Raw genomic sequence first — 14,830 nt, 5'->3', positions numbered from 1 at the left:
AACTGACCACAGGTCTTATAATGATAGATTTACCTTGAGACATTCAGTAGCAAAGAGAGGATTATGAATACTGAATACTGATGAAATTGTGGAGATGTGTGTAAAGACACAAATAACTAGTTGTAACTGACAACTTATATTTTAGATTGTATTACAAAACTAGTGTACTGTCTTTCAGAGCAAACAGTACTTTACCACATTTATATATCAGAAATTTAAAAGGCTGTATTATTTAATAGGCTAAATTTTGCTGGCTGTTCAATTAAAACTGGACATTATGGTTTCTAAAAGGTTTTATTGCTACAAACAAGTACATTTTATCACAAAAAAACTACAAGATCTGTCATAACATATACTTTACAATGAGTGATGCAGTCCAGAAGACAGCCACACTCACAACATAATTCTATGTTTATGATTCTAGAACTATTTACGCTGCATTTAGTTAAAAAGCTTTGTGTTGAAATGATTTTAACTTTCTACTTACTTTATTTGTATCCAAATCTTGACATCAAGAAAGGAAAAACCAATGTTTACAAGGTACACAATATAGTAAGTTCTAACAGCAAGGTCACTATAAAAGTTCAACTAAAAATGGGTTTACCTCCATTTTTAAGCAAAAGTGAAACTAGATTACAGGAGGACATCTTCAAATGGAGTACATGCACAGGGTAGAGGATAACAACAGTCCTGTTTTAACTATTAAGAAATTTTACATTTAGCCATACAAACAGAAAAGTAAAAGTAGCTTGTGCAAAATGTTTTGCATTTAATTATCTTCCGTTTGGTCAAGAGTGAAGTCAGTCTGTTCTTCACCTTCTGCTTCTTCCTCCTCTTCTTCCCCTTCTGCCTCCTCTTCCTCCTCCTCTTCTGCAGGTTCATTTGCCTTGTCTTCTTCTTCTTCTCCTTGCTGTTCTGCAGTTTGATCAGTGACTTCAAATGGGTTTTCACCCTAATAATCAATAATTAAAATTGTTATTAATTCCACTAACTGAAAAATCACAGTAGCTGAAAAATGCAATGACAAGTGTAAAGAAAATTAAATCTAAAATTGGACTCCCAATTTCCAATTCATGGTGAAAACAAGTAGGAGTAGCTTCTGTACTTGTTATTTATACAATTTATATGGCCACCCATTTCACCATGGGGACTAACAGCATTTAAAATCAAAATGCAAATAACATAAAACCACAACTACATTTTATACTTTCTATCCTATATCGTCTCAATTTCATTCCACTAAATTTGGAGTATTTTACAACTAAGAACATATAGTAAACACAATTCATGTACAGATCATTTAATTGAAATATATCTATAATAAATTGTGCTTGTAATTTGTTCAGATCTACCACACAGATTTTTAACCAAAATATATCCCCAGCTACTTCTTTCCCATGGCTTTTTTAGTCCAGAATAATTGGAAGAAGCTACAACTCAATGCAGAATTCAAAAATTCTACTGCCATTATTCTGCACTACTTGCAGAAAGAATAGACTGAGGTAGGGCAGAAAGTACAACTGTGTTTCCTTATCTAGTCCTTCTGGACAGTTCAACTAGATGGACATAAAATCCAGGCACTGTAAGTCTGGCTTCAGAGCAGGGACCAACAATTCCAGAAGGATAAATTTGACAATCCCTTGATGTCATTCCACTGTATTTCCTAAATCACATCACGAGGCATGTTGGGATGAAAATATTATGCTGACCCTTATCATATGATAAACTTAAATTCTAGAATAATCAGTGCAAAAGTAGCAGGTAAGAGTTTTCTATAGAAAGCCACTATTTCTAAAATTTGTTTTTATTTAAGTAATTTATATGGCCGCTCATCTTAAAACAGTGACTTTGGGCAGCATACAACAATTAAAACCAAAACTAGCCAATAAGCCTACTGCCAATCAAGTTCTTAAACCATCTGAGTTATTTCAAGGGGATTTACTGGGGGAGGGGAAAGGAAGGACAGCAAAAACAATTACTCTTCAATGCCATAAAGACAGTTGAAACTCATCTTGGGTCATTCAGATGTGCTCACTTTTTGCTTATGAGCTAGTTCTCTACTGATGTAATAAAAGAATGATCAGCATTTTCTGTGTGTCAAGATTTAATGATGTCACCTATAATGTGCTTTTTTCTGGGCTTTTTTTTTTGGTTTGTTTTCCTGTTTGTCTTAGGCTTTTTCCCCTTTTTTCATATATACATGTGAAGCAGCAACTGACTATCTTAAACCTTGCAGAGTTATGCAACATACTTATCCCTAAACTAAAAAGAAGATGTATTACTTGCATCAGAAATATTTTAATATGAAAATATATACTAATTTAATGTACAGACATATTCACTGGATTAATCTTTTAACATTCATTTAATTTTCCAGCCCTAGTTTCTACTGATGTGTGAGCTGGGCTTTATAGCACCAACAAATGTAGTTTTGGGTTTGTTAAATTAAAAGAAATTAATTTCATATAAATTTTAATCACTGCTGCTGCTGCTGCTGGAAAAAGTAATCCATACTGCAAACTTACCTTGACGTAGCGTTCATACCGTGCCTTCACTATGGGGTTATTCAAGATACTGGTAGCAGTTAGAACACTCTCTCTTTTAATTTGTTCTTTGTAAGTCTGTAAATATTCCAGAGCGACATTCAATAAATATCACAATAGCTGAATTAACCAGATATACAGAGTTGTCACTGAAGACAAAAATTATCTCAAAAAGGTTGAATTCTTACTAATTCTTACAATCTAAACATCTGTCATTACCATTATGGAATCTCCACTGAATCTTCAGGTGGTGTATGTAGGAAAGACCTTTTACAAAATTGAACAGCCCGAGAGCCCAGGGCTGCATACAGCCCTAAATGCCTTAAATGTTGTTAAGCAACTGCAGTATGTAAATTGATAGAAAAGGAAAAAATTCTTAAACATGTGAGTAGAGAGTTTCATTAACTGATTTTCACATGTTTTTAGAATGTGTACTCTGACATACCACTCAGAGGTCATATGCAGCCTTTGACCTCAAGCAGATCTTACATTGCTGGCCTACTCCAATCTGACCCAAACTTGGTTTTACTTTAACGGTATGTTCTGACACTCTGAGACATTTTGACAATAAAATTATCCAGAACAACATACAGGCAGTCCTCATTTAACAATGGCAATTGGGCCAGGAATTTCCATCACTAAGCAATGAGGTTGTAAAGCGAGATGGCATTGCTCTGCAACAGCAATCCTGGCAATTCCCCTTGCCATCATTAAGTGAATTATACCGGTCATTAGCCCAAGCAGCCACCCCAATCCAAGCCATTCCAGGCTTGGTCACTCCCAGCCCCGAACACTGCCTTCAACTTCTCCAACCTGCCTATCTCCCCAACATCTCTGCCCTTCTGGAAGCCCTGTACCCTGCCTTGCTGGGTGGCAAGTAGACTCAGAACCATGCCGCTCTGGGGCTGCAAGAAGCCCGAGCCACAGCACAGGACGAAACTGCATTTTGATGCATGAAGCTGTCCCAAGCTGTCCCAGCCTCACCGTGCAAAGCCATCCCACCTGCCTTTCTAAGGCCTATAGGGTTGACACCAACCATATATTGTGAGGGGAGAGATCATCCGAAAGGGCAGAGACAGCCACCAAGAAGACACACCTCCTGGATCCCACAAGGTGTCGCTGTTTCAAAGAAGAGACCTGGAGTGTGCCCTCCCTACTGGAGTGTGTTGGATGGGCAGAAGGTGGTCCCACACATAACCCTGTCCTATGCCATGCAGGGTTTTATAGGAAATAACCAACACCTTGAAATGCACCTGGAACATATAGAGATTCAGTGCAGTTTGCGGAGTAGAGGTGTTACATGGACCTAACGAGGAACTCTTTTAACCACTCATGCCAATGCATTTTGGACTAACTGAAGCTTCCAGATGGTTTTCAAGGGCAGTTCCATGTAGAGGACATTGCAATAATCCAATCAGGAGATGGTTAAGATGTGAATGACTATAAGCAAGCCCCCTCAATCCAGAAACAGGTACAACTGGCACACAAGGTAAAGTTCTGCAAAGTCACATTTGCCATTTGTTCTCCAAGCAGGAACTGCAAGTCCAGGAAGACCCTCAAATTGTCCACTAAATCCAAGCAGGGTCGTGCAACCCCACCCAGAGTCAAAGATGAAATCTCTCCAGTTCCAGGACCCATGGAGTCCAAAACCCACAGCATTTGGTCTTGATAGGGTTGAGCCAATCTAAATCCCCACAGCTTACAGATACCAGGACCGAACCTTGACAATTTCACTCGGGTGGCCAGGTGCCAAGATACACAACTGACTATCATCAGCACACTGATACTGCATCCTGTGCCAACAGGTGACCTCCTCTAGCACTTCATGTAGAAGTTAAAAAGGAGAGGAGAGACTCCCAAGGCAACCTGCAAAGCAGGGGTCTATGATTAGACCACTCTCCCCCACAACCATCAGCAACTGGAACTGGCCCTGGAGGAAAAAGGAAAACCACCATAAAACAGTGTCCTCCACTCCCAACCCCCTATGCCACACTAAAAGGATACCATGGTCAATGTATTGAAGACTGATGAGCGTCAAGGAAGGCCAAGATGGATGCACTACCCCCATCCTGAGCCGGCCACAGGTAGAACCAAAGCTGCTCATACTGTATCCTGGTCCGAAATTTGACTGGAAGAGGTCCAGATAATCCACTTCCTCCAGGACCATTTGAAGCTGTAGGCCAACCACTTTCTCAACAATCCTACCCAATAAAGGAAGGCTGGACATCGTACAAAAATTGTCCAGATCTGTTGGCGGTTGTCCAATTGTCAATGGTTTCTCGAGGAGGGCAGACTACTGCCTCCTTCAGAGGCAGCAGGACTATCCCTTCTCTCAAGGAAGCATTTACCATTTAAGCATGGATCCATCCACATGCCCTCTTGAGGCCTTGACCCATCAGAATATGGGTCTAAAACACATGTGGTTGCAAATACAGTGCCAAAGATAGCATGTACTTCTTCAGGACCAACAGGATCAAATTCCTCCCAGATTACATCACAGGACCGTGCCTCGGTCAACTTCATAGGATTTGGCCATCTGGGTACAGCTCAGAATGAATCCAAGCAATTATCCACCAAGTATAAAGAACTGACCCTGCAGATAGTACCTTGGCCCCTCCTGACCCAGGAGGGATCAGTTTGCCCTGAACAGATGAGGTGAACTTTATTAGAGATGATTTGGCATTCAAGAGCATCAGAGACCAGAGCAAACTAAGACTTGATAACCAGGAACTGGGGATGAGCACAGGGGGCCAGAACACAGCCCTCCCCTGACTCCCATTATATCTCCCACTACCCATCGCCACCCCAGTATTCCTACCTGCACCTAACTCTCACTAATACTTTCCTTATCCACGACCCTGCTTCTTCTCCACCATGGTCAAGGGTGCCATTTACACTACCAGCTTACACACTCTCCCAAGTTGATTGACTGGCACCAGGATGCTTGTGACAGAGACTCAGCATCCTCAGCACAAATCACACTGCCCTTCCCACTTCCCAGAACCATCCATACCACCCCAAACTCTCTGCTCTCACTCAGGAGATGAATATACAACAATGTCACTTTTAGGAGTGGGAAGCAGAAAATTCAGCCTCACAAAAACATTGCACTGATTCTCATCATAAAAAAAAGTCCCCCAAAGCCCAAATTTAATGAATATTGGCCACTTTGCCACCAGAAGTACAGACTTCAGTGACCCAGAATGCCTCTTAATAGTTCATACCAGTTTTTACTCTATTTGGTCAGAGATAACCTTATACCTTATTTATGCTCTGGATGTTTCTGTGATATCCTATTTGCAAGTGTTGTGTTATGGAGGCTACCTTCTCTTCTCAATCTGCCTCTCTGAACCACAAGGTCATCAGGAACCCCATCCAAATGCCTCAGAGTAGAGGCAAGATAGATGGCTTCAAGTCAGAGGGTTTTTCTGTTGTGTTGCCCTGTCTTGAATTACCTCTCTCAAAAGGTTTATCTTAACTTGCTAAAAAACTGTGATATGTGATTCACTTCACACAGGTTCTTTGCATCATTTCTGAAGCCACTCTGGCATGTCTTGACCAAGTGCAGAAGCTCTTTCTGCCACTGGATATTCCAGAGGCTTCTGAAAACTTTCACTTTTCAGAAACAGGGTGCTGTGTTGCTTCAGAAAGCCCCTTTGAAGCAAAGCTTTGTGCAGCTCTATGTGTTACTTTTGAGCATCAGATGAAGACTTTTCTATATGCTTGGTGTTTTTAAGAACCATTTTTAGTGATTTCCTATATATGAACAGTTTTATTTTGCTTCCAGTTTTAGCCTGATTTTTATATGCATTAAGTCATTTATTCTTGCTGATGTTATCATTTTTATTGGCTTGCATTATTTTTTATTAGTTTGTACAGTGTTTTTTATTGGTTTGTAATTGAAATTTAACTGAACTCTAAACAGATAAAGTTGTTTTCCTAGTGATCATACAAGTTTATTTTGGTACAACTATCTGCATTTAATATAATAAAAATATGTATAATGATTGCATTGTTAGTCTATATAAACTCTGCTTCAGTTTAAATGATAGATAGCAGCAGCTCCAGTCTGAAATAAATTCACAAACTCTCACTATTTTCATGAACAGCTGAACAGGATTTTAAATTCATGCATTTTGTCAGCATTAATTGTTATGATATACAAGTTCCATGCATATTCTATTTAACACGCATTATCAGCGCTGTAGGAAATAAAATTTGCTTTACATAACATGGTAGCAGTTTTGTGTTTTAAAATATTTTCATGTTCTTCAAACTAAGTTTCCATGCTACCTAAAGATTGCCAGGCTTCAGCATCTACAACAGGGTTTTTCAAACTGTGCTTCCCAGAATCCCAGAGTTCTGTGAGAATGTGATATAATTCTGTGACAGACTAAGGGCAAAAAAAAAAAAATAGAAAAAATTGGCACAGATAAATGCATTGCACTGCTGCATTATCTCCGTATCATACAATTTAAAGCTAATAAAAATATTAGTCAAAGTAAATTTCAATAAAAATGAAAAACTAAGAACTTTACTTATTTTTTTTCTTATTTATATGGAGGGAGAAAGCTCTATTTACTGTTTCAGTAGTATCTATTATGAAAACTCAGGAACCATCCTCAAAAGGAAAGAAAGACTAAGTGTTTTTGTACAAACTGTTACTTCTTACCAGTTCTCCTATATTTGAAAGTACAGAGCGACATGAAATAAGATTAGCCATGCAAACAAAGATGTAATCAAGGGGGGATTAATATAGTAATTTATATCACTTACATTTTCTGATTACTCTGCACTGTGGAATACAGTTATGAATGATACTAACAGGTTACACAGCCATCAAAGGTCTCAAGTCTCTGACAAAACTTCAGAAAATTGGCCAGTGCCCAGGCTATGCATCTCTAGAGACACCTGCCACCTGGAACATTACTAAAATTAAATTGAGTAGATACATTTTACCTGTTTTCCTTTTGCATGCTCAGGAGATTTTAAATGCTGCTGAACAGAACTGTGTAGTGCAGGAACATAGACGCTGCATGCAGAACAAAGAACAGTCTCAACTTTCATCATATGATCATCAGCTGTAACACCTAAGAAAGGCATAATGGTTATCTGAGATTAGGTCAAAAGAAAACAGTGAGAATTCAATATATAAAAAGGAAGCAAAATGGATTTTGCAAGAGTAAAAAGGGGGCAGATATATGGAAAACATTTCCAAGTATTCAACTGCTGCATAATGTAAAAAAAAGGGGGGGGGGTTGTAGAGGGAAAAATTACAAGTATATACACATATTCCTTGCTTAATGACAGTAACTGGGACCAGAACTTCTGTTGCTAAGCAATGCAGTCATAAAGCTTAGCAATGGCAATCCTGGCAGTCTCCATTGCCACCAACAAGTAAGGATCACAGGTCATTAAATGAGGGCCTCCCTGTGATTTCCTGCCAGCTTCCAACAAACAAAGTCAATGGGGAAGCCTGCAGGAGGAGTGGAAGGGCATGCAGGTGGCAGCTGGGTGAGGGGGTGGCTGCTGCCAGGTGTGGGAGGGTGCACTGGTGGCTGCCATGGCACTACACAAGTGTGGCCAAGCTGGGGGTGTTCAAAAAACCCTGTTTTTGTCAGGTGCACTGGTGCCAAACACAGCCGGGGTGGCTGCTGCCATGTGCAGGAGGGTGCACTGGTGGCTGTTGTGGTAACAATGAACATGGCCAGGCAGGGGGTAGCTGCTACCAGGTGTGGGAGGGTGCACCAGTGGCCACCGTGGCCAGGCCACAGGTGGCTGTTGCCAGGTGCAGGAGGGCATGCAGGTGGCTGCCACAGCTGGGCAGGCACTATGGAGTGTGAGTAGCCATGCACTATGGAGCACAAGATCTTTTACTCCATAGCCAGACTCCTTAGGAGAAAAAGCAGCGCAAGTGGGAGTGACTTAACAGGAGTGACTTGTGACCTTCCCTGCTGGCTTTGCTTGTGGGAAGCTGGCAGGGAAGGTCGCAGATGGCGATCACAACCACAGGAAGATGCAAACGTTAAAGTGTGAGCCAGTCGCCAAGCACCCAGATCATGTTCAAGTGACTGCGGGGGCTGCTGGGATGGCCAATGATGAAATAGAGGACCTATTTTTGCAGGCTACTTGCCTTCCATTACATCTTTTTCAGTAATCTGAGCAGCTTCCATTTGGCTTGTAGTCTGCTGTTTACGCATAGCAGTCTTCTTAAATTTATTCACCATACATTCCTAAAATACAAATTAATATAATTTCGGAGGAATCAAAAATTATTTTCACTTATCCCAAGTTCACCTCCAACATCCTGGAATTCTAGATTTATCAGCCATGATTTGGGACAGGAGAGCAGAAAGTTTTTCTGTAATAGTGGAGTCCCGTTCTCTTCCCTTCATCTCCCATCTTCACAAGTATTACATAAAATTGTTTCTACAATGGAATGGTCAAATAAAAAAAAAAACCTCAAAAATTCCACAGCCAGAATAAGCCACTTCTACAAATCTCGGCAGCTCTTTGGCTCCCAGCTTTGTGGCTATGTTCAGACCTGGCTAGTCCTATCACATGGCAGACTGAAGTAATCTGCATCAAATGGCATTATGAGAAAGATAAAGGCAAAAATATGGTAAATGGCCAACCAAGCATTGGATTTAGCACTGAGGTGAGGGATGGGAAAGCAGGAGAGAGAATTTATAATTGAGCTCCATTTCAGGAAATAAAATGTTTTAGGATGACAATGTTACAAGATCAAACATTTTCAACATGCATGCAATGAACCACATAGTTTAAAACCATATCCAGGAAGTATTTCTTAAACAGATAATATCTATGCTTGGGTTTACACCAGTCTTCATTGTTTCTGAAGTTTTTTCCCCCTGAAGATTATGCTGTTAATTATTGCTCCCTGGATTTACAGAATTAAGATAGCTACTCACATGCAGAAACTCCATCACAATTTTGTCAAATTTGGTCTGTTTCTGAATGTGATCTAAAGTCTCCTGGTGAACAGCACTTTCAAGATGAGCTTCAATGTCTTTCTCTTCAAATGTTCGAAATTTACAGAATGAACAGGTGAATGCCATTCTAGCAGAAGATATAGGCACATTGCATATTACTATTTTTCTTTTTGTTTTAACATTTTAAAAGCCATCTCATTAAGTTCTACATACCCAGAAAAAATATAGATATGGTCCTGTCTACCAAAATTAGTGAGAATTAATTCTGAATAAATCTGTTTGGTTTGTTCTACGAGACTAGGACTTCAAGATCATTACAAAGACTTTCATGAATTTCTGGTGCTTAAGAGCAGCTTCTTGCAAACATTTACTGATATCAGCCAACTACTATAAAATTCAAAATGATTAGAGATATAATATAGCAAAAAAAAAGTCTACATTATTAATGCAAAAGATCAATTTAGTGTTCCCTCATTTCTACTATACTTTAACAGAAAAGGAAAAGCATTTACTTCAACTTTCTTGTTAAAACAATAGTCATTTGTATATCTTTAAGCTTGTCAGTACAACATGCAGAGTAACTAATTTATCAAAGTTTAATGGCATCAAGAGAACTGGATATTCCACTGGTTAATGGAATTATTTTATCAAAACATTTTTCAACTATATTACAAATGTAGCCATTGTGAGTGAGATTGTGAGTTAGTGTTTTGAAGATTACAATGAGTTATGGAAAAAGTGAAATTTGAATCAAAAATTTTCTGGCTCAAACCTTTAGCTACCATACTAGCTTAGAAAGCAAAATAAAACTTTGTAATGCATTAAAAAAAAAACACAGGGTTACTTGGTTTGAGCTGCAAGAAACCAGACAACCACCAGACAGCACCAGAAGGTTAGAATTTTCTGTTTCTCTGCCACTGTCTGGATTTTTACAGCCCAGATCTTGCAGCACCAGAAAAAAATACCTTTGACAAAACTACTCTTCACTATTATATCAATATAGTATACTATAGGATACCATAGTATAGATATACTATATCAAAATAATTATCATGGTGACTCCTCAACATGGCTTATTGGCATTCTATTCTTGTAAGGGATTTCTTGGGGATTTCAGAATATTCCTGGGTATAATGGCTTATGCCCATAAACCACAAAAAAATAACCCATATATATGCAAACATGATACGACAGCATTGAGATTTAGATACTGAACACCATGAAACAAACAGAGCCAAGGCACCCTAGGGAAGATATTATTGCCATTGTGCATGCCCTTGAATTATGGCTGGGACAAATTCATGACATTTCCACCACAAACCTGTAACCATCACCATACTTTTCACTGTTTTTCTCCCTCCTACGCCTTTGCTTCTCTCGTCTTGCCTCAATTCGACGTTTTTCTTCCTCTTCATTTTTTACTTCTGGCTTCACACCTAAAAACAATTAAGAGATAAATAAATGCTTAAGTTCTAGACTCTAACCAGGGGAAAATTTGAACTTACCCTATTACCTTTCAGCATTATTTATGATCTCATAAGGAGGAATAATTTGTGCCATGTGTGATGATGGCATCTATCAGGATGTTGTTGAATTAAAAGGGAAAAAAATGTAATTTTTAATATTTTTGCAATACATGTATGATTAAGGGCCATGTTCATAGGAGTAATATCCAGAATTGAAGCCTAGCCTTATTGTGCCAAGATAATAAAGGCACAAAGTAAATGTTGAGATTAACAATGGGAAATTGCCTCAATTGTTGGGCCTACAATTACCATTAATTTCATGTTTATTGCTACAAACTTTGTTAAAACTAGATACTTGCTGGTTTTATTGTGAAGACAGCTTATAGAATAGATGACAAGAAAATGCATGCAAGATTCCAAAAAAACAAAAAGGGGAACTTCTGCTGTGAAATAGCCCATCAGGTCCAGCAGGAGGGGTATGTTGCAAGTCCCATCTGCTAAAGAGTTCCATCTGACAGGACCCAGACGATGTGCCTTTTCTTCTGTGGCCCCTGCCCTGTGGAACACCATCCCCCCTGAGGTGAGGTTAACGCGATCCTTGTTAGCCTTTCAGAAGGCCCTGAAAACATGGGTTTTTCAGTAAACTTGGGGATCCCATGGGAAGCCTGAGCATTGGTTGTATTATGTCTTGTGGGATGTTTTTCTCCCGCGATCTTGCTTTTATTTTAGTTTTAAAGTGTTTTTATGGTTGTGACATTGTTTTAATTGTTGACTGTATGCCACCCAGAGCCCCGTTCAGTCAGATGGGCGGCTATATAAATTTGTTAAACAAACAAACATAACAGAAACTCCATAATAAGTATCCTGATTTTCCCTACATGGCTAGTGTATTTCAACATACATATAAAATGCTTTAACATTCCTTATTTTTTTCTAAACCTGTGATTGCATGCCAGAAAAAGTAACTTCAAATTTTTCACTATTTAGGGGGCTGCCTTCTTATAGGGGAGGCAGGCTTTCAGTCCATATGTCAAATGGGGGATTATATGTCAATCTGGACACGATTTTCAAGCAGCCAAACAGCTGTTCCCTCCTTTATCTGTCACTTTGAAATAAAAGTCTGCCTTATTAAGAACAGGTATTAATGAGCTATCAATTTTCCAACTGCCAAACAGCATCTAATATGGAAATAATAACTAAAACATTATACAAATATTTTTGGAAGTCACTGTACAATTTCTGTGACTTAGCAATGAGCAGAAAGAAGATTTGGATCTAAGAGCAGAGAAATTGGAAGGATTTCTGACTCCCATTTGTTGAAAGAGAGACACATAGCTCTGTCAACTGTCATAAATTATATTGCTGAAACTAAGAAAGCTTAGAATGACCAGTATTGATTTTTTTTGTGGAATAATTTTGAGCTTTGTTTCATTTGAATATTCAAAACAAATTCCAGGGCCCAGAATTCTTTAGTATTAAGTATCTGCGTCTTGCACCAGGCTTTGGTTTATAAATCTTGGATTCTTTTTAAAAGATAAAGGAGATACATAATCCTGCCCACTCATACACTGCCAGTTATAGGAGTAATAGCACTCTATTCCACAGAACAAACACTCCCTACTAGCATACATACCCTCACCCAGGCGCAGTGAACTGCCAACCTACAGGCCTCAGTGCCCCTTGAGCCTCTGAATCCAGCCTGCAGCCTGACACCTTCCCTGTATATTCTCCCATAAAACTATCAGGCTTATCAAACAAAAAACAAGCAGCCATTCATATTAATCGAGCATTATTTTAAGCCTAACAGCTGACCAGGAAAAGTCGGGGGGGGGGGGAAGAGCAAGAAAGGGAAGAGAGGAAAAGGGTAGTGGAAAGGAAATGCATGATCCACCACCATCTCTACTCATCTCTACTATGCAGTCCAAGACTTTTTTTCTCCAGTGATCATGGACCTTGATAAAAAAAGGAACAGGTTTTCCACCTCTAAGGGACGCGGTGGCGCTGCGGGTTAAACCGCTGAGCTGCCAATCGGAAGGTCGGCGGTTCGAAACCGCGCGGCGGGGTGAGCTCCCGTTGCTCGTCCCAGCTCCTGCACACCAAGCAGTTCGAAAACATGCAAATGTGAGTAGATTAATTGGTACCGCTTCGGCGGGAAGGTAACGGCGTTCCGTGAGTCATGCCGGCCACATGACCACGGACGGGTCCTTAGGGACAACGCCGGCTCCAAGGCTTAGAAACGGAGATGACCACCGCCCCCTAGAGTCGGACACGACTGGACTTTACATCAAGGGAAACCTTTACCTTTACCTTTCCACCTCTGATCTAGCCCCTACCACCCAGAAATATCCCAAACACCCTCCAAAATACTATATAGGGATAAACTTGCAATGTTGCATCTTACCTCTGAAGCCCAAAGGATATGCAAATGAAATCCTGTTTAATTTCTTTGTAAGTCATTTGCTTGAGTTCTGCAGAGAGACACTGCTACATCTTGCCTTTCAAGATCAGCAGACAACTTTAAATCCTAGCCTAGCACAGACCTGGAGAAGGGATGTTCAAGTCCATATATGAACTTGATACTTCTGTTTGAAAAGTTGAGTGGGAACACATAAACATTTGCTAAAGTACCGTTAACTAATAGATCTACATACATACTGCTACACTAAAACAGACTTAAAATCTGAAGATGGTGCAATCTGGGGGAGAAATAAATCCACTTGGCTTCAACATTAAGAGCAGTGCAGTTTTTTAAAAGTGCAAGGTAATTTAATGGAAAGCCTATTACACAGTATGAGATATGCCCACAATTTTTCAAGACAAGAAACTTCATGTAGTAAGTTCCCAGTACGCTTCATACCATACAGATTATATACAACAGCAAAGCACAACAGGGAAAGGAAGTTTAGGATAAAATTTCAGTTTCAGATGTTGAATTTTTCTTGCTTGTGGGCTGGAAGATGTATTTTAGTGACTGAAGCATTTAGAAAAAGATAGTTTACCTGTTTTAATAAGCAGCATATATACACACAATCAATTTTTGGTGAAGAACAGCTGGTAGATGGACTACTTTAAAATCAATACCTGATGAAATATTCAGTAACTAAAAGGTAAGAATCATTAATACTAGAACACTCATTTTAAGTGATAGTGTTAATGCTAAAAGAAACAACAAGTCAAAGAGAGGATATACATTGTCTGGATATTGAAAAGAAAAGTGTATCACAAGCAAGAAATTATTTGTTTGACATAGTCATTGATCATTGCTACCTAAAACATTCAATTTGAAGGAGGAACATCCCATACAAATACTGCAGGAAATAGCACAATTAATCATGTGCAGCTCTTATATGAAGATATTTCACCAGGTGAAACTGTAAACGCATTATATCTTGAGTTTTACCTGAGAAAACAAGCAAACTTACCTTCAAATGCCTGATAGATGCCATCACAGGCATCTTTTGTAAAGTCTTCATCCGTAATTGTGTCACATGCTTCAGCTTCATTATCCTAATGAAAGGTCAAATGCACAAGTTTCCAGAGTAAACAGAAGAGCTGACAAAATGTGCCATATTATTTCCAATAAAGGAAGTATTCATTTTAATCCAATTGGCTGAAGTGATTAGCTTGCAGAGGACTTAATTTAAGGAAGTCAACTCCAGTTCATTATATAGAGTTAACACGTTAAAGTGTTAACTTTAATTAATTAAAATAATTAAAGTGTTAAAGTCACACATTAAAGAGTCATGTTTTATGTAACAGACAATTTAAAGCTGTATTTAATTATTCATTGTAAACAGTATATGGGGTAATTGATTTATGCATGATCCAATAACATATTCTCATCAACTGAGTATGTCATATGCAAGGA

At 39.1% G+C, this 14,830-nt stretch overlaps 1 protein-coding gene across 4 annotated transcripts in view; it reads right to left on the bottom strand.

The window, feature by feature from the left end:
* Nucleotides 1-275: 275 nt before the first annotated feature.
* Nucleotides 276-14,830, bottom strand: part of ZNF326 (zinc finger protein 326) — a 35,455-nt gene continuing 20,900 nt past the window's right edge. For 2 of the 4 annotated variants that reach the window (XM_063298241.1, XM_063298242.1), the window contains exons 5-10: nucleotides 10,818-10,932; nucleotides 9,476-9,623; nucleotides 8,677-8,776; nucleotides 7,503-7,633; nucleotides 2,526-2,621; nucleotides 276-952 (exon numbers count right to left, since the gene is read on the bottom strand). In XM_063298241.1, coding sequence (XP_063154311.1) covers nucleotides 770-952; nucleotides 2,526-2,621; nucleotides 7,503-7,633; nucleotides 8,677-8,776; nucleotides 9,476-9,623; nucleotides 10,818-10,932 — 773 coding nt within the window. In that variant the 3' untranslated portion in view covers nucleotides 276-769. Of the gene's footprint in view, nucleotides 953-2,525; nucleotides 2,622-7,502; nucleotides 7,634-8,676; nucleotides 8,777-9,475; nucleotides 9,624-10,817; nucleotides 10,933-14,384; nucleotides 14,470-14,830 lie in introns of all 4 variants that reach the window. The other 2 variants (XM_063298239.1, XM_063298240.1) reach the window with 2 other exon arrangements.

This window comes from Candoia aspera, chromosome 3, assembly GCF_035149785.1.
Source record: "Candoia aspera isolate rCanAsp1 chromosome 3, rCanAsp1.hap2, whole genome shotgun sequence".
Lineage (NCBI taxonomy): Eukaryota > Metazoa > Chordata > Lepidosauria > Squamata > Boidae > Candoia > Candoia aspera.
The sequence above is the reverse complement of the archived record's forward strand: the minus strand, read 5'-3'. Positions and strand labels throughout refer to the sequence as shown.